At 55.4% G+C, this 18,459-nt stretch overlaps 1 protein-coding gene across 3 annotated transcripts in view; it reads right to left on the bottom strand.

Annotated features, from left to right (window-relative positions):
• Window positions 1–365: 365 nt before the first annotated feature.
• The window catches only part of GFRA2 (GDNF family receptor alpha 2), a 97,711-nt gene continuing 79,617 nt past the window's right edge, over window positions 366–18,459 (bottom strand). For all 3 annotated transcript variants that reach the window (XM_025394103.1, XM_025394105.1, XM_025394104.1), the window contains 5 exons: window positions 14,605–14,714; window positions 13,336–13,476; window positions 11,148–11,320; window positions 2,896–2,949; window positions 366–1,743 (listed from right to left, as the gene is read on the bottom strand). In XM_025394103.1, coding sequence (XP_025249888.1) covers window positions 1,621–1,743; window positions 2,896–2,949; window positions 11,148–11,320; window positions 13,336–13,476; window positions 14,605–14,714 — 601 coding nt within the window. In that variant the 3' untranslated portion in view covers window positions 366–1,620. The remainder of the gene's footprint in view (window positions 1,744–2,895; window positions 2,950–11,147; window positions 11,321–13,335; window positions 13,477–14,604; window positions 14,715–18,459) is intronic.

The raw sequence follows: 18,459 nt of genomic DNA on the forward strand, positions 1-18,459 counted from the left end.
CCAACGTACGATGCCAAGCTGTCGCTCCCCACCATGCCCACGTCCACTACATTCTCTTCCAGTCTGGGAGCCACAGGCATTTGTGCCGACTGGAGAGGTGAGCAAGGAGGGAACAGAACAGCCCACCAGGCTCAGCACAGCAGAGACCCGCAGATCCCGCCCCCAGTGTCAAACCAGCTCCTAACGGAACTCCATCTACCCACAGTGCGGACACACGGGACAGACCTATGGGTGCACACACATGCACACAGGCACACACACGGACACACATTTCCCCAGCCCACCGGGAGCACCCCTTACACAAGTTAACACCGGACCAAGAACAAAACGGGGGCAAAACCCCACGGGACCGAGGCAGAGGCGGCTTGCTTCCTAGCACGTTTATTGGAGCCTTGGTTAAGCGTGGATGCGGATCAGAAGCCCCCACCAGAGCCGAGCCAGGCCGACTGGAGCAGGGCACTGGGGGGCAATGTCCTTTTTCCCCATTATAGACAACAGTGTTAAAAAAAATAAACTTTACAATAATACATTTTCGCTCATCTGTTGGGGTATTGTTTCCATAGTTCTGTTGCTTAAAAAAAGGAAAGAAAGGGGAAAACCACACAATATATGTATATGGATGTATATATACATATATGTTGGGAGAGGAGCCCCGGTGTGTACATACACTTGGCGTATGTCTAGGAAATTAGGAAAGAGAAAGTGGAAAGGAAGAGGAGGGAGAAGAGAGCAGGAGAGCTGGAGGGAACAGGGTGCGGCAGACACACACCCGGCTGTGGTCTCTCCCCTCCCTCTCCCCAAAGGGAGACCTGCCAAAGGACCCACGAGAAACCAAAAAAAGCCAACAAAGGACCATTTCTCTCTGACTTCAAAATTTCTGCCACCAAGAAAGAAGGTGATGCCCGAGTTTTGCTGCCCCGCCACAAAGGGCTCTCCCAGGCAGGCTGAGCTCCCAAGCCGTCCTGGAGCTGGCCCCAGCCCCACCACTCTGTGCTAGTCACGGGGAGCCCAGCGCAGTGCTAACCCCCTCCACCGCCATCCGTGGGGAAGTCCCCACACCAGCTGCAGACCCACCAGCCCCACTCGAGGGCAGAGAGGGAGGGCAAAACCACCTCCATCCTCAAAGCCAAAGGGCTGAAGGTGGACCCCCGTGGCCAGCCCCGCTGTCCTGCTAACCGATGCCCTCTGCCAGCCCCCAGCAGGTGCCCAGAGTGGGCAGCGTGGGGAAGCAGCTGTGTCGTCCTGCCCTCAGCCAGCCTCAGGCACAGCCCAGAGTCCCTTCCACTGCAGGCTCTTGTCCGGTCTCTGCTTCAGAAGGGTCCAGAGAGAAAAACACCAGGAGAAAGAGAAGGGCATTTCTAGAGCCTCGTGCCCTCCTCGGTACCAGTTTCCCCCGCCAGGGGACCCCTGGGCCAGCTCTCAGGCTGCCCGCCTGCTTGTCTGTTTGGTTTACAAAAACTTCTCCAGAGAAGAAACCTGGGAGGAGACAGGTTCAGCGACAGGTGGGAAAAACAATTTTTTTTTGCAAGGTGCATGTGTGTCTGTGTGTGTTTCCATTTCGTCAGGCGGCTGTTCTTGTCTGCGTAGCTTTCGAAGATCTTCTTACTCGGTTCCCACAGCCTACAAGGCCAGTTTCAGCATCAGGACAGACAGCACGGTCAAGGCAGCCGACGGTCTGGCTCTGCGGGGGCCTGAGTTAGGTTTGATCACCTTGTTACTCCCTGGGATGATATTTGTCGTGAGCTGAGTCCAGAGCAGGAGGAGAATCAGGAACAAAGAGAATGAAAACAAAGAAAACAATCAGGAGGCCTGGGACCAGGCAGAGAAATGGACTCGGGAAGAACTGGACACCTCAAGCCCCTTTCTTCCATCCACGGGGACCCTCCTTTGCACTCTGAAGGCAGTGCTGACTCTCCTGGAGCTGGCCCAGGCAGAAGCAAAAGGGAGTGCTCTGTCCCTTCTGGTCGCAAGCCCTGGGGTTTGGAGAGGAGGGCAGTGGTCACCAGGAAAACAGGCTACTCCTCCCTGCATCGGGGCTGAGGACCTGTGTCCCAGTGAGGAGGCAGATGGTAGAAAGAACTGAAGGAGAAGGAGGAGAGAAGGAGGAGAGGGGAAGGAGACAGGAGGAGAAGGAGAGGGGAAGGAGAGGGGAAGGGTAGGAAGGGGAGGGGAGGGGTGGAGAAGGGTGGGGAGGGACAGGGAGGGGGGAGGGGAGGGGAGGGGAGGGATGGGAAGGGGAGGGGCGGGAGGGGTATGGGAGGCAAGGGGTGGGAGGTGGGAGGGGAGGGGTGGGAGGTGGGAGGGGAGGGGAGGGAGCCCACATTCTCCCTGTTTCTCAATTTCTTCAAATCCCTCCTCCTCCATGAAGCCCTCCCTGAACATCTTTGTCTGAGTTTCTCTCTTTCTTCTATGAGGTCTCACACTGCCTTTTCTTCTCATCTAAGTTACTATCTTGGGTCTATAAGTCATAGATATAGATATAGATATAAATATAGATATATAGATATAGATATAGATATAGATACATTCCTGTGCTGAGGGTTTCTTCAAGGAAAGAACTGTGTCTGTTTCCACTTCTGTGCCTCCTAAATATCACAGAAATAGTGCCAAGTAGGTGGTCAACACAATTGTCTTAAAGAGTGAGGAAGGTATGGGAGGGCCTCTGCTCAGAGCAGCCATTTGTCTCTCCCCAAGGAGAGAGCCAGGGGCCCTGGAAGCAGCCTTTGCGCTCCCTCACCCTGCCCCAGCAGACTAAGTGCCCACCCTGGTCCACAAGCTCAGCTGGCCCAGCCCATGCGATGAGATTTGAGGGCACTGGATCTGAGGCTCGCCAGGGAAATGCCACCCCTCCCAGCCCAGCCTTCTGCACCCATCCCCACTCTGCCCCCAACTCACCTCTGTGAAGCACATGCTTAACTCTTTGGAGTTGTTGGCCTTCAGCCCCTGCTCCTGCGAGAGAGAAGGCGCCAGTCAGGACAAGTCACCAGGCTGTTCCTGGCCGGGCTTTGTCCAGAGACTTAGATGAGGCCAGGCACTGTTGGCTTCGCTAAGCACAGCCAGTACACACAGTGAAGAGGGGTGGCTCAATTCCACGCAGCACAAAATGCTTCTGTCCTTCTCTGACACCCTCAGCAATTAGGACCTGACTCCTCTGGCTCCTAGAGAACAGAGTTCTAACTCTGCTACCAACTAGCAGCATTATATAGTCATCGGTCATTTGCATGTCTGTCCACATACTCAGAGCAAGTCTTGGGCAGGGACCGTGTCTTCTTTTCCTTACACTGAGCAGTGTCTGGTTCATAACAACAACTCAACAGATTCACTAGATGCCTGCATCCATGAATGAATGAATGAATGCCACAGATCAGAAACAGCCTCCAAGGGCCGGCCAACTCCTGTTAATTTGCCATGGCTAATGGAGGACTCTATAGAAAAAGATCATAAGCATTCATCTGGGCTTGAGGGGAAGAGAGGCGTGATTGATTAGTGATGTCTGCCACTGGTACCCATTAGGTGGATATCTGGCAATCTCACCAGCCCATTTCTGTCCTACACGAATGTGCCCCACCTGGGAGCACTGTGGACAAGGTGAGGGATGAAGAAGGCTGGCTTGGTGATGATTCCAGGATTCTCTACCCTGGCATGGCCACCAGGATGCAGGGCCAGGGGGTGTGCATGATGAACAGCCCTCTGTTATCATCACTGTAATGGAGATCCATGGGAACCAGCTGGGGACGCAGACCTTCCATCCAGGATTCAAACGGCTTGTTCCCAGGGCACTTCCAGGGAGGCTCTGGCCACCAGAAGCAACTGGGAAGCCCAAGAAATTATGCCACAATCACAGCTCTTGGCCAGAAGTATCAATAACCCCTTGGACATCACAGGCAATCTGCCACCCAGGGCATCTGGTCAGCTAAACAAGACCCCAGCTGTCACATGGAGACCCTGGCCAAGAGTAGAGTCACTGCCAATGGTGGAGATAGGGCCACGGTGATGATTAGCACAGCGAGAATGGGACCAGGAGTGTCCCCAGGTGCCAAGGTGATGCCCAGCCAACTCCCCAGCTGCTGCCCTCTGCAGAAGGGCCTGTGCTCTACAACCCTTCCAGACCCAAGGCCTGGATTCCACTCCCCAGGACTTGGTGCTGCTCCAGCTAAGACTGTGTGAGGCCACAGGGCGGGGTGTCGGGGGAAACAGAACACGCCCACCCCCTCGGAGGCTGTGCTGTCATCATGGCCTCGCATCTGCCCTCCCGAGTCCCTTGGCCAATCCTTGCTCAGTCACCTCAGTCCCCACCTGTGACATCCTATGGCTTGTTGGAGTCTGTGCCTGTGGACTGACACCTACGGACGCCCAGCATCACCCTCCTACTCTCATTGTTTCAGGTGTGGCAGGCCAGTCCCTGCCCTTTCTGGGAGTCCCTGTCTTATCCCTGTGTCCCTACCAACAGAGCTCACTAAACCGTTGGGAGCCCTCTCCTTTGACCCCCCCCCACCTCCTACCCCCCCCCCCCCCCCCCCCTCCCCCCTCCCCTCCCCCTTCCCTGTCCCCTCCCCCTCTCCCCCCTCCCCTCTCCCTCTGTCCTCTCCTCTCCTCTGTCCCCTCCCCTTTCCTCACTAAACCAAAGGAACCCACAGGGAATCACAGAGGCAGAAGCCCCCTGCACTCAAGGTCCTCACCGCCTGTCCACCAAATCAGCTCCATTTTTATTTGTTTTGTATATTTGAGTCTTAGCTCTTTTGTGTATTGGAGTCTTAGCTTATTTGTATATCAGAGGTACGCATAAAATTGTTTGGACAATAGTCTACTGCTTAACAAAATAAGGCTTGAGACAACAACCGACAAGAAGGGCCCCAGGGTGGGGCCTACACAACATGCTGTGGCTGTGAGTGCTGCTCTCAGGGGAGCCCCAGACCTAGACACTCTCCAGGGTTACACCCAAGGTCAGCCCACGCAGAGCAGCTGACAAAGCACCCAGCACCTGCCAAGTGCAGCATTTTCCCTGACCTGGGGGCTTGGCCAAGTGTGAAGAGAGAGGATCTAAAGGCTCACAAGGGGGGCCTGCAACTGGATTTTGCTCCTCGGAGTGAGCAGAACTTAACAAGTTCCTCTGAAACAGGATAGAGGGGAGGGGACGCTGGCAAGTATTACACAGGAAAAATGACACGGAAGAGGAGAGTGAAGAAAGCGGTGGAAGGAAGAGAGGAAACCAGGTGAAGGGAGAAGCAGACAAAGAGAAACAGGAAAGAGCGAGAGGGGAAGGGGACAGAGTAAGAGGGGAGGGGACACAGTAGAGGGGAGGGGACAGAGGAGAGGGGATGAGACAGAGGCAGGGAGGGGACAAAGGAAAGGGGAAGGGACGGGGGAGGGGAGAGAAGAGGGAGGGGACAGAGGGAGAGGGGAAGGGACAGAGAAGAGGGGAGGAGACAGAGGAGAGGGAAGGGGACACAGTAGAAGGGAGGGGACAGAGGAGGAGGAGGTGACAGAGGAGGGGGCAGGGGACAGAAGAAAGGGGAAGGGACAGAGGAGAGAGGAGGGGAGAGAAGGGGGAAGGGGCAGAGGAAGAGAGGAAGGGACAGAGAAGAGGGGAGGAGACAGGAGAGGGAAGGGGACACAGTAGAGGGGAAGGGACAGAGGAGGGGGCAGGGGACAGAAGGGGAAGGGACAGAGGAGAGGGGAGAGGAGAGAAGGGGGAGGGGGCAGAGGAAGAGGAGAAGGGACAGAGGAAGAGGGGAGGAGACGGGAGGGAACAGAGGAGAGGAGGGGACAGGAGAGGGGGAGGGAACAGAGGAGAGGGGAGAGAACAGAGGAGAGGGGAGGGGACAGAGGGTAGGGAAGGGACAGAGGAGAGTTGACGGGGCACAGGAGAGAGGATGGGACGGGGAAAAGAGAAGGGACAGAGGAAGCGGAGAGGGGACAGAGGGAAAGGGGAGGGGAGGGCATGGTAAGGGGAGGAAGCTGAGGGAGAAAGATAGCAGGAGGGGAGGGGACAGAAGAACAAAAGACAGAGGGAAGAAATAGAGGAAGGAGGCAATAGAGGGCCTGGGAGAGAATGAAGTGGGAGGCGAGGGGGCTGAGGACAACCACTGTACCCTCTCATCTGATGCTGATTATCAGGGGACAGTGAAACACCTCCCTGGGCCAGCCCCAAGGGACGTCTGCCCCAAGGCGCGGTCTCTGCCAGGGGCGACAGAGCCCTTGGGTGGGAGTGTTGCCCAGCAGCAGACCTTTTCTGAAAGCAGCACCCAGTGGGGGGAAGGGCAGAAAAAGAGACCACCTCTGATGCCAAAACCACCAGTGTCTCAAATTCAGTGCCTCCCTACCCTCCAGGAGCTCATACTCTGAGAAATAAACTCGCACATAACCACTGACATGGTCTGGTTGTGTCCCCACCCAAATCTCATCTTGAATTGTAGCTTCTATAATTCCTATGTGTCATGGGAGGGAACCGGTGGGAGATAACTGAATCATGGGGGTGGGTATCTTCTGTGCTGTTCTCGTGGTAGTGAGTAAGTCTCATGAGATCTGATGGTTTTATACATGGGAGTTCCCCTGCACACGCTCTCTCTTTGCCAGTCACCATGTAAGACGTCCCTGTGCTCTTCATCTTCCACCATGATTGTGAGGCCTCCCCGGCCATGTGGAACTGTGCGTCCACTGAACCTCTTTCCTTTATGAATTACCCGGTCTCAGGTATGTCTTTATTAGCAGCGTGAGAACAGACTAATACAACCGCCTTCACGGCAGATGAATACACAGAGGGGAGAGAAGGATGCCTGAGAGTCTAGGGAAACAGCCTGGGACTTACTCCGTCCCTACTCAGAGCCTGTCATCCCCTGGAGGTGTCTGTGGCTCCAGTCCCAAAGTGCACAGGCCTGGGCTGCAAGGATGGCAGGACACAGGGCTGCTAACAGTAAATCCTCCACCATGGAAGCAGCACGGGGACTCTGGGAAGAGCCGACCCCCAAGGGCTGCGCTGTGGGTGCCACCAGGAGCATTAAAGAACTGGCTCTTGCAGATGGCACTGGGCGAAGGACGCACACACAGAGGAAGGACAGTGGGAAAGGCATGCTTCATCCTTCCAGAGCTTTCTCCCAGGGATGCTCCGTTGCCCAGGAAGTGAGAAGGAAATTATTGTCTTCCTCCTCTTCCTTGCCTACCTCCTACCTACCCCAAAAGCCTGGGCCAGCAGTCCCAGAGCCTCGCTGGTCTAGTGTTTTCCTGCTGGCTGGAGCTGCGGTTCTCCAGCGCTCCCTGCTTCTGTCCCTGGCCCTGCCTCTAAATCTCAGTGCCCCTGGCCTTCCTCCCTAACCTGGGCCATCCCCAGTAACTCACACCTCTCACATCATCTCCATCACAACAACTCAACGCTGCCTGTGACAGCAGACAATGCACACAGGGTGTGGTTGTGTTTCAGTAACACTTCATTTGTAAAACCAGGCACAGCAGACCCCCTCTCTGCACAGTAGACCCCTACTCAGCACTCTGTGCTGTTCTGACTGTGCCTTGGCTCCGCTGCTGGTTCACCTGGGGCAGTCCGCCCACTGCAACCCCACACCCATTCTCCCAATTCTTTTCAGGCCTAGCAGCAGGCATTGCTATGCCCATGGGTCCTTGGCCTCCACTCCCAGTCAATGCACTCTCTCCGTCCTCTGGACCCCATCATCCTCTATCAGTCCCGCACGCGGCAGGTGCACAAATCACCTTCTCCCTCATAGACATCTGAGCTTCATCCTGTCCATCCTCCAGCACCGGGACCACAGTCCTGGCCCATGATGCTTGTTAGCCTTGGTGCCTGCAATGTAGTGATGTGCAATAAGAATTTCTGTTGAGTCAATGAATGAATGCACTGACAGATCTCTCAGTACCATGCTCTGAGGTCCACAGGCCTGTGTGCTGGGTATAAGACCCATCCTGAAGCAGGCAGGAGGAGGAAGGAGAGAGAGGTGGCCACTGGCTGCAGAGTCGGCAGCAGGCATGCAGTGAGGGGGCCTTGGGGCAATCTCTCAAAACTCATTTTTAATTTGCCCAAGATGTGATTGGCAATCTGAATCACAGGTGGGCAGGTGGAGACGGGGGTGGCAAAGGAGATGGTGTGTTGTAGGGCTCCCCGGTGCTGGGAAAGGTAGGACTCCAGCTGATCTTATGGGGCCCTGCAAATTGGCATTCTGGGCCCAGAGCAGCCCCAGGGGAGTGTTGGGGAGAACAGCAGGCCATGGCCAGGGAAGCACCAACCATCGCCCATCTCCCCCCAGCCCCCACTGCACTGCCCTGTCCAGGCCCCATCATAAGACCAAGAGTCTCTAACAAACCTTCCTACATCTTCAATAGAAAAGCATCTTCGCCTCTGCAGCTGCCCAGTCCTGTGCTTACAGGGGGCACCCAGGAGGAGGAGGAGAGCTGCAGGCACTGAAAGACACAGACCCCATCCTCCAGGACAGCAGGGAGTTCCAATAAATCAAATGAACTGGGGACTCCGGGGTCTCTCTTTCCACCTGAATGGAGCACCCACTCCACGCCAGGCACTGTGCACCCAGCTACGCAGGGTGACACAGGAGGGTGAGATGCTACTCTGGCCTCTGGGGACCCTGGCCTAGCAGGGGAGAGGAGAACACATCATGATGGGGCCATGAACACGCAGAGCGGGAGCCCAAAGCAGGCAGAAGGCAACCTGGTGTGGAATTGGAGAAGGCATTCCCAAGAGGTGACATCGGGGTAGGACGCACCAGGTGGAGAGGAAAGGGAGAGGGGAAAGGAGAGACATCTTGCTCAGAGGAACGGCCAAGTGCACGTCAGCAGCTGACTCACCCATCCTGCACGTGTCCAAGACTGACCTGACACTCAGGTTCCCTGTTCCAGAGCCCAGTGGGGTGGAGAGAAGGGCGAGGGAATTCAGATGAGGTATATATTTAATAAACATGGGCCGGGCCAGAAGGCTCCAGGAAAGACCATTCTGCAGACCCTATCAGGTCTCTCCAAGGTCCACAGAGCCCCAGGCAGGCAGGGTTGCCCAGAGAGGGGGCCACACCCTGAAGGAGACACTTCTGAGAGGAGGACCTAAGACACCAGGGCCAACTCGGAGGGGGCTCCTGGCTCTAGTGTGGTGGCGTCCAAGACACCCACAGCCCTCCTCAACAGCCCCACTCCCACTGTGGAAAGTCCTTTGCGGGGAGCAGATTTGGAGGAGGAGGAAGCAGAAGGTGGCCGGTGGACAGGGTTCCTGGCCCTTCTCGACTGCCAACTGGCTGTGGGGCTGTGGACATGCTGCTGTCATCACCAGGCCTCTGGTCGCTTGTGTTTGGGAAGATCTTGGAGGGTCCTTCAAGTCTTGACATACAGATACCCATGTAGGAACCCAACTGGCTACCATCTCTGGGGTTCCCTAAGCCTTCCCCCAAGGAAGAAGGAAGGACAGAGATCAGCAAAATAATCTTGCCTCTGTCTCTAGGGTATATCTAGGGTGTACAGGCTCCCCCAACCCTTCCTCCCATCCAGGCTCAGCTCTCGGTCCCTGCAATCACTCAGGGACTCCTTCCTATAGCTGTGGGTGCCCCTAACACCCAAGGGCCCCACAAGGGCCACCACAGAGTCACTCAATCAGAGATGGTCCAAGCTAGGAGAGCTGAGAGACGGGGGACAGATGTGGGCTGGGGAGGAGGGAAGGCACCCCGGCCAGTCCCAGACAAGCCAAGGGCAGAGGCGAGAGCTTACTCACTTGACACTTCCAGCTCCCAGCATGGGATAGTAGGTGCTCATTAAAAACATTATAATTAAAACTGAATCAGAGGCCCTTCCTCTTCCATTTCTCTGAGAAGAAACCTGGAGGGTGGTGGTGGTTGGACCCCTTTTGAGGGTCTATTTCTCCTCCTTTCCTCCTGGGAGGCTCTCTCAGCTGTCCTGCCCAGACTGACTTAGTCCACAGGCCTCCAGCCACCTGCCAGGCAGCCTCCCCAGACCCTGGATTTGTAACACCTAACATTTGTGCAGCATTCCTCCACTGACCAAGCACTTTCGCATATACCATCTCACATAGAGATCACCCGTATCTCCACTGAGATCAAACCAAGATTTGAGCAAGCCCCCCAATGGTGAGACCACAGAAAACCAGGCAGGGGCTAAAAGAAACCAAGTAACCGATGGCTTGGCAAACTGCAGGAGAAAAAGAATTAAATGGGCCTCAGAATCATCAGGGCTGACGGTGAAGGGGGCTGGGTGGGGGTCCCAAAGCCATGGCTTTGGACTTTACAACCACAAGGAAGCACAGTGGGAGTCCTCGGAAGGTTGCCAGCATCCTCTTAAGTCAGCCTCTCTCCAGATGGGCCAGCCCAAGGGGCTCAGAACGAAGGGTGCATGCAGGAGGCTGGTGAGGTCTGGATGACCTGACAGGTGGCAGAGCCCTGACTGGCTGAGCTGCCTGCCGCTCTAGCATGAAATTGAGCAATTGTCTGCAGAGTAGGACCCCGAGCCCCCTGCTCACAGCCACTCAAGCATATCCAGTGTCATTAGGAGCTGCCCAAGGGTGACAACAGCACCTCAGCTCCAATCAGGAGGGGAGCGAAGTGGAAGGAGCAGGAAATGGAAGAGCTCCCCACCCAGCCGCCAGGAGGGCACTTAGAGGTCAGCTGCTTCTGAGCAGGGGGGCACACAAGGGAAGTAGAAGGAGTCGGAAAGAGAAGGGGAGGGCTTCCCTAACCAGAAGAGGCACACGCACTTCTCCAATGGGTGCCCAGGAAGGATTTGAACCCCCGCCAAGCTGGGTCCCTGCTCAAGCCTGCATCCTGGCACTGTGGATGTGCACTGTTGACCCTATGAGCCTGCTGCCCCACTCAGACGGGTGCCTCGCTGCCCCACACACAGCCAGGGCTTGTTCCCCCTGCACCTACGCCGAGGCTGTGCCCCACTGCCTGCTCTTCAGACCCCACAGCCTGCAAGGCAGGTATAACACTGTGATGTAACGGGTTTAACATTTCCAAGGTGAATGCCCAAATGAAGGAACGGGAGAAGAATGAACCCCAGCAGCTCCTCCCTGCCTCTCGGGTCCCTGATCGAAAGGGAGGACCCTCCCTCCCCGGCCTCAGCTGAGTCATTTCCCACACCACTTCCGGCACCATGGTGCTCCCCCCATGCCTCAGCCACACCCCCCTCACCTGGACAGACGTGCAGGTGGTGATGACACTGGTCCCCAGGCTGGTGCTGTCACTGAGGTCATCTGGCAAAGAAGGCGTCTTCTCCACCCGAGGAGCCTGGGTGGCCTGGAATGAGGGGCCTTTAGGGGACACGTTCACATCTGTGCCGTTGCCAAAGGCCTGGATGGCGTTCCCTGGCATGGGAGTGAGGGTAGATGCAGAGAAGTCAGGACCCACGTCCATCACTCCTGTCCCTGCCCCTCACCGTGACCATCCCCTTCCCTGGAATAGTCCAGAAGTCGGGACAGGGCATGGTACTGGCAGATTCCCTCTGCTGAACCTCTTTTTCAGATACCTACAAAGGTCTCACAGCTATATATAGCAGAATATATACAGAATATAGCAAGAGAGGTTAAAAAACAAAGAATCCAGAATAGCAAGAAGTGTACGTGATGGGGAACACAGAAGAAAAAAGGAGAAAAAGAAGGGGGTGGGATGCAGGGGAGCCTAGGGGAGGAGGGGGCCACCTCCTCTGCATGGTGCCACCGGCCACACCTCCCAAAGCTCCTCATCCCCAGCTCCCTAGTCACAGGCTCTTCCGGGTCCTGTGCCTCCTCGGACGTTCCCAGGTCCCCACCCTGGCATGCAGGGGCCCCACATTCAGCCCTCTGCCTGCTCCACACCACAGGCTCTCCCTGGGTGGTCTCTGCTCCTCCCACACCATCCAGAGAGGTGCCCAGAAAACCTCCGCCTCCACGTGCCACATGCATCTCAAACTCGTTATGTCTAAGCCTGGGCTAAGTGTCTCCTCCTACCCTTGTCAACGCTCTTTTCCCTCTGACCCCTCATACTGCAGCCTTGAAGGTATCATCTCTTATCTACCCAGGTCCCCCATGTCAGAATCCTGAGGGTCACCCATGGTGCCTCCCTGCACATCTGCTGGCAGCCCGCTGAGCCCACCTCCTAAAGATCCCTCCACCCCATTTCCCATCGTTGTTCCCCTCCCACTGCTCTGGTTCACAGCCACCATTTGTGCCCCTGTAAGCAGCTACTATGGCCTTCTGATGGGCCTCTCTGTGTCACGTCACCTGTCGGAATTGATTCAGTCTGACCCCCACTGCCTCACAACACAGGCAGATTCGCTTTCTGGAATGCTGATCTGATCTCACACCCTTGCTGACATTCCTTCAAACACCTTCACCACCACTGTCACCCCTGCAGGACAAGAAGATCTAAATGCCTCAGGCCTACAAGGCCCTGCATGACAAGGATGCTGTCTACCTGTCCAGATCACTCTTGCCACTCTGGCCATCTTCAGTGCTATGTAGCAAGGCTATATGATTGGCAGTTCCCTCCACCCGCCATGGTCTTCTGTGGAGCCCAGGACCTCTGCCCAGGGTGGACTGGCAGGCACCCCCTGCCTCTTCAACTGACCGATGCCCAGCTAAGCATCCACAGATACATTTTCCAAGAAGCCTTCGGGGCCTCCCTCTTCCTGGCTGACTTGGGCATCCCCACCCTGGGCTCCTCAAGAACCCTGTGCAGACCCCTCCTCTAGAGCAGCTCACTTGCACTGTGATCACGAGTGACCCCTCTCAGTCCACCTCCATCAGGCTATACCTCCTCAATGACTTGGATCCTTGAATCTCCAGTGCCACACAGAGAGGGAGGAACAGAAGGATGGAGAGATGGACAGAATAAATACAGGAGGGAAGGAAATAGGGAAGAAACCTTCAGGTGGGCATGGGTGGCAATGGATGTTGGGCTGGAAAGATCAAAGGCAGACTGAGCTAGACTGTGGCTAAAGTTTCTCTAGCTTTTGGGTTAGGAGTTTGACAATGTGAAAGGAAGTCGATTCCAGGGGCAAACAAACTCATTAAAGGGAGATATGACAGACGCCAGCGAGCCTCATGAGAGGGCTCAGTCTCCAAAGGAACCTGGCTGAAGCTGTCCCAGTAACAGACCAGACCAAATAACAGGCTTGACATAGGCTCAAGGCCTCTGATGGTAAACTGAGGCTGGTCTACTGACCGTTCTGGTGTGAATCTCCAAGAGCTCAAAACCCAACGTCCCCATGGGCAACACCCACGGCGGAGAAGCCTCATATACATCACCAGCCATCCCCACGGAAGGAGATGGGAATGGCCAGGACAGACTCCAGGAGGAGTGGGAGGGGCTGCTGCGGTTGGGGAGAACATCCACAACTTACGGAGGCACGGGTTCTCGGTGAAGTCCCGGAGGAACTTCTCACACTCCTCCTCCATGTTCCCGCTGCCACGACAGCTGCACCAGGGGGACACCACGATGCCAGTGGGGCTGGAGTCCACATAGTTGGGCGTCATGTCAAACCCTGGGCAGGGAGAAAGGTGGGGGAGAAGAGAGAGGTACAGTAGGGCCTTCCCCTTGGGCCCACAGACCGACCCCAGGCACAGCAGGGCAGAGGCCTGGTACCTGTCCTCTCACCTGGCCCCCAAACACACATCCGTCCCAATCACACTCCTGACTCTGAGCATGACTATCCCAGGGACCATGGGGTCAGCAGCGGCAGAGGGGCCAGCAGCATAGAGGACACTGGGCTCCTCGCCACCAGGAAGGCAGAGAAAATGCCCTGGAGCCCCTCCCAGAGTGTGGGCCCGTGCTTTCTCCTTCACCAACAAGCAGCCAGTGTTCTAGAATCAGGGTGAATGAGGCTCACGTCCTGGGATCGGACCCCAGTGCCGACATTTATCGGCGAGGTGAGCCTGTGCAAGTCACTCAACTTCTCTACAGCCTCAGTTTTCTCATCTGTAAAATGGAGATATCACCAACCCCCTAGCAAGAGCTATTGGGAGAATTCAGTAAGACAGGCCATGTAAACTGCTCAGTGCAGAGCCTGGAATGTCAGAACCGTGCCACAAATGTTACCTTTGCTTCCTTTTTTTTTTTTTTTTTTTTTTTTTTGAGATGGAGTCTTGCTCTGTTGCCCAGGCTAGAGTGCAGTGGCGCGATCTCTGCTCACTGCAAGCTCCGCCTCCTGGGTCGACGCCATTCTCCTGCCTCAGCCTCCCGAGTAGCTGGGACTACAGACACCCGCCACCACGCCCGGCTAATTTTTTTGTATTTTTAGTAGAGACGGAGTTTCACCATGTTCATCAGGATGGTCTCGATCTCCTGACCTCGTGATCCGCCCGTCTCGGCCTCCCAAAGTGCTGGGATTACAGGCGTGAGCCACCGCGCCCGGCCACCTTTGCTTCTTATTTCAAAAGCTTAGAAGGCTCCTGGGGCCCTCCTCCCCACATGATAAAGAGCTGGGTCCCCCTCCTTGCTACAGAACTGCCTTTCCGCTGGTTTCCCCTCACAGCTCTCTCTGAATCTGCTGCAGAGAAGGCCAGGCTCAGGCTGTCTCCCCTGGCTGGCCCAGAGCCGGGCTGCGGCCCCTGCCCTGCTGAGATGGGGACAGCAAGGACCCACAGAACCCAGGTGTGCAGGAACAGCTTACCAATCATGCCAGCATAGGAGCCCAGACACGCCTGGTAATTGTCTGCAGGGCAGCTGGTGACCGTCTGGTAGGAGGCTCGACAATTGGCATGGAAGTCAGCCAGCCGGGACCTGGTGGCGGGGAGAAGATGCAATGGAGAAAAGCGGTTCAGTCTGGCTGCCTTCTGTCTCCTCTGTCCTGCCAGTGGCATCTCCTCCCTGCAGCTTCCCAGGGTGGAAGAAGCCAGGAAGAGGGAGGGGAGGAAAGTCGGGGGAACCAAGTCTTTGTGGGGGCTCAAGCTGTGAGCTCCTTGAGGACAGAGATTTCCGGAGAGACAGGCACATAGTGCGGCTTAAGAAAAACTGAATGATTGGCTGATGCAAAGGACCCCACAAGGCACAGAAACAGCCTGCTCTAAATGGCTCTTTTAGGCAAAGGAACACAGGGAGGAGCCGGGTGGGTTTGCGGAGAATGCCTGGACCCCAGGCAGGAAAGCTGGGTCCACCTTCTGTGGGGCTGCAGTCCTAGATGAGCCTGCCCAAGTGCTTCAACCCAGCACTGCAAAATCCCACCTGCAAAATGGGTGAATAGTCCCTTCCCTAGATGCTTCATAGGACCCGTGTGAGGGTCAAGGAAGCCACTAGCCAGGGAGACAAAAGAGTCTCCCTGGGTGAGACATGCCACGGGCATCCTCTACTGGTCTGTTCTGCGGTAAGCCAGAGCAAAGGCTCCTCTGCCACCCCTCCACCCCTACCCCAGTTCCCTACCCCACTCCCACCAGGCAGAAGTGGCCTTCCCTCCCCCTGGTGACCATAACACGCCATCACCCATTCCCCTCTGTCAGCATCGATGACACTGCATCAAAACTCCTTGTGCACAGCTCTATGCTCCCCATTGGGCCATGAGCCACTTGAAGTCAGACAGTGTCTGAGCTGGGTCTGTCCCCAGACCTCAGCTCCAGACCTAGACATGGAAGGTTCCACGGAGCACAGGGCATCCAAGTCTAGTATGCATGGTGAACTCCATTCCTTTCTCTTCCCTCCTGCCCTGGGCCCTGGCCAGGAATGTTACCATCAGCCTGGGCTGGGAGAGGATGCTCCCCTCTCTGCCATGTCAAGTGACAATCATCACCTTCTACAGGTGAGTGTCCTTTGCCACACACACACACAGCCCTTATGTATCACATCAACTATGTCTCACAGCAGCTCCAAGCAGCTAGTAATAAGGTCTGTTCACGGATATTTCCCAATGATGGGCACACAGCAGGACCTCAGCCACCGTGCACTCCATGAGAATTCTATGGCGACTCGACAAGCTAGCTGCAGGATGAACCAGAACCCGGGTCACCCAAATCCCTTGCCCACACCCTTTGCACATATGGAACCTCATGAAGCCATCTCCCAAGTTCACCCCAGGTTCAGCTCCCCTGGTTCTCCACTGGAACCCTGTCCCATTTGAGAAAGGAACAGGTAGAGGCAGAGAGAGACAGGAGGCTGAGAGGGACTGAGCCAGCCTGAGCCAGGAGAGAGAATGCAGGCTTTCCACGAGAAGGTGCTGGTGCCTGCTGAGGGGGCCCCCATCATGCAGGCACGGGCTGAGTGTGTCCCACCACTGGACAAATTCGTTTCTCTAGAGGCCCCCGTGATCCTGAGGGATGCGTCTGAGAGAAGAAGGAAACCCTCCTGAGATGTGTCCCAGGCCCCTGCAGGCTGAGAGAAGGCCATGGGCACCAAAGCAAGAGTCGGCTCAGCTCTGCCCTAATTCACTGGGTGACTGTGCCTGAGTTCCCTGCTTCTCAGGGACTCCAGTTTCTTATGTATCAAATGAATAAAAAGCACTCTAATTAGCACTTTAAATGGCACTTTAACAGTTTGGGATGATTCAAAAGTTCTGGAGATGGATGGCAGTGAAGGTTCCAGAACCATGTGAATACACTTAACACCACTGACTTGTACACTTACATGGTACATTTTCTGTTATGTGTATTTTTACCACAATGATGGTTTAAAAGGTACTTTCATATCCATCTTTTATTATTTAACCCTCACAAATGCTCTGTGAGATCTGACAAGCAGTTATTATTATCCCATTTTAGAGATGAAGCAGCTGAGCCTCAGAGAAGCTAAGCAACTTTGCCCCCAAGATCAGAGTCACTGAGTAGTGGAGCGAAGACTCAAGTCTAGAGCTCCAACAAGGTGGGCGCCATTTCTGGCAGGTCCCAGTGCTCCTGTGTGGGAGGAGGGTCTGGAGTCCTTGAAGGCCCTTCCAGAGCCATCATTCTGCACCTCAGGAAAGCAATGTCTTCCACAGGAAAAGAGGAGGAAATCTGCAGTTGTCTCTGCCTTCTCTTCTGCCCAGAAATGCACCCTCCACTTCCTCAAAACAAGCAGCAGCAGCATTTCCAAGCAATCCTTCACCCCTGCAGGCGGCGACTCCATCTCAAATGTCAAAATCCACACCCATTCCCCTCCGCAGCCAGCAAATGAGAGTGCTGTGAGAGGGGAAGCGGGGGGGTCTCCAAGTCCCAGACCTCCAGGGACCCAAGAAGTGGCTTGAGAGCAGACAGAGACTCTAACAGGTAGATGGGATTTAGAGACAAAATCTGTTGAGTTGAATTTGCCCTACCCCCCAAAAAAAGTTGCAGTTTTAATCCCCAGGCTCTATAAACATGACCTTATTTGGAAATAAGATCTTTGCAGATGTAATCAAGTTAAGATGAGGTCACAGTGGATTAGGGTGGGCCCTAAATCCAACGACTGGTGTCCTCATCAGAAGGGAAGAGATAGACACACGGGAAGAACGCCATGAGACAGCAGAGGCAGAGACAGGAGCGATGAAGCCAGAAGCCAAGGAATGCCCAGGGCTGCAGCAGTGCCTGAAGCTAAGAGAAAGAAAAAGGCATGCAACAGACTCCCTTTCAGCCTTCAGAGAGAGCATGGCCCTGCTAACACCTTGGTTTCAGACTTCTGGCCTCCAGAAAAGCGAAAGAATAAACTTCTGTTGTAAGCCACCCAGCTTGTGGTACTTTGCTACAGCAGCCCCAGGAAACAAATGCAGCCCTTTCAAAGACTTCACTGTTTGCTTTGGCCAAATGTCTCCCTCCAGAAGAAGCTAAGGGCATACAATCAGGTCCCAGCACCGGAGTGGGCTGCAGGGGGGCAAGAAGATAAAGGCAGGACCTAGCTCCACATCCTACAGGGTGTGGGACAAGCAGGCCACTCGATAATGAGCAAAGCCGCTGGTTCCCATCCTCTCCCCACCAAAGGGCATCCAAGCACCAGGTCTCAGCTCTAATGCAGGAGTCCATTCTAATGCCAAGCCATCGCACATCAGGCTCACCTCTCTCCTGCCCCACCACCAGTTCCTCCCGACAAAGCCTTTCCCACCTAGCTGTGTGGATTTCTTCCATTTCCATATTCTAGCTACACATACATAGCCTGGACCAGGCAACTGAAAGCTTCATTGCACGAGGAGTTCCTGATTTTGCCCTGCTGGGTTTACTCCAACTAGAACACACATTCGCAGAGGGGCAGACTCCATTGATCTCCTCATCCATATCCTCCACAGCTGCACCTCTGGGCAGGGACGAGGTGTAGATAGCCATGTATCCTTTCTCCAAATACACATCGAGCCCTGCCGTGTGGCTAACAGATAAAAGATGGGAATGGCAAGTGTGGATACAACATCAGAAAGGAAACCCCAGATAAGGGGGCTGAGGTAGAGTGCCTGCGGGCCAGGGACTGGGGCAGTGGGAGGTCACGGCTTGCTTATCTCCCTGGGGGAGCACACTGCCAACCACAGCAGACCGGAGGGCCCACACACTCTCTGCAGGTATTGGGAGCCTCCCAGGCAACGCAGCTCCCACCCAGCACACAG

This window comes from Theropithecus gelada, chromosome 8 (assembly GCF_003255815.1).
Source record: "Theropithecus gelada isolate Dixy chromosome 8, Tgel_1.0, whole genome shotgun sequence".
Taxonomy (NCBI): Eukaryota; Metazoa; Chordata; class Mammalia; order Primates; family Cercopithecidae; genus Theropithecus; species Theropithecus gelada.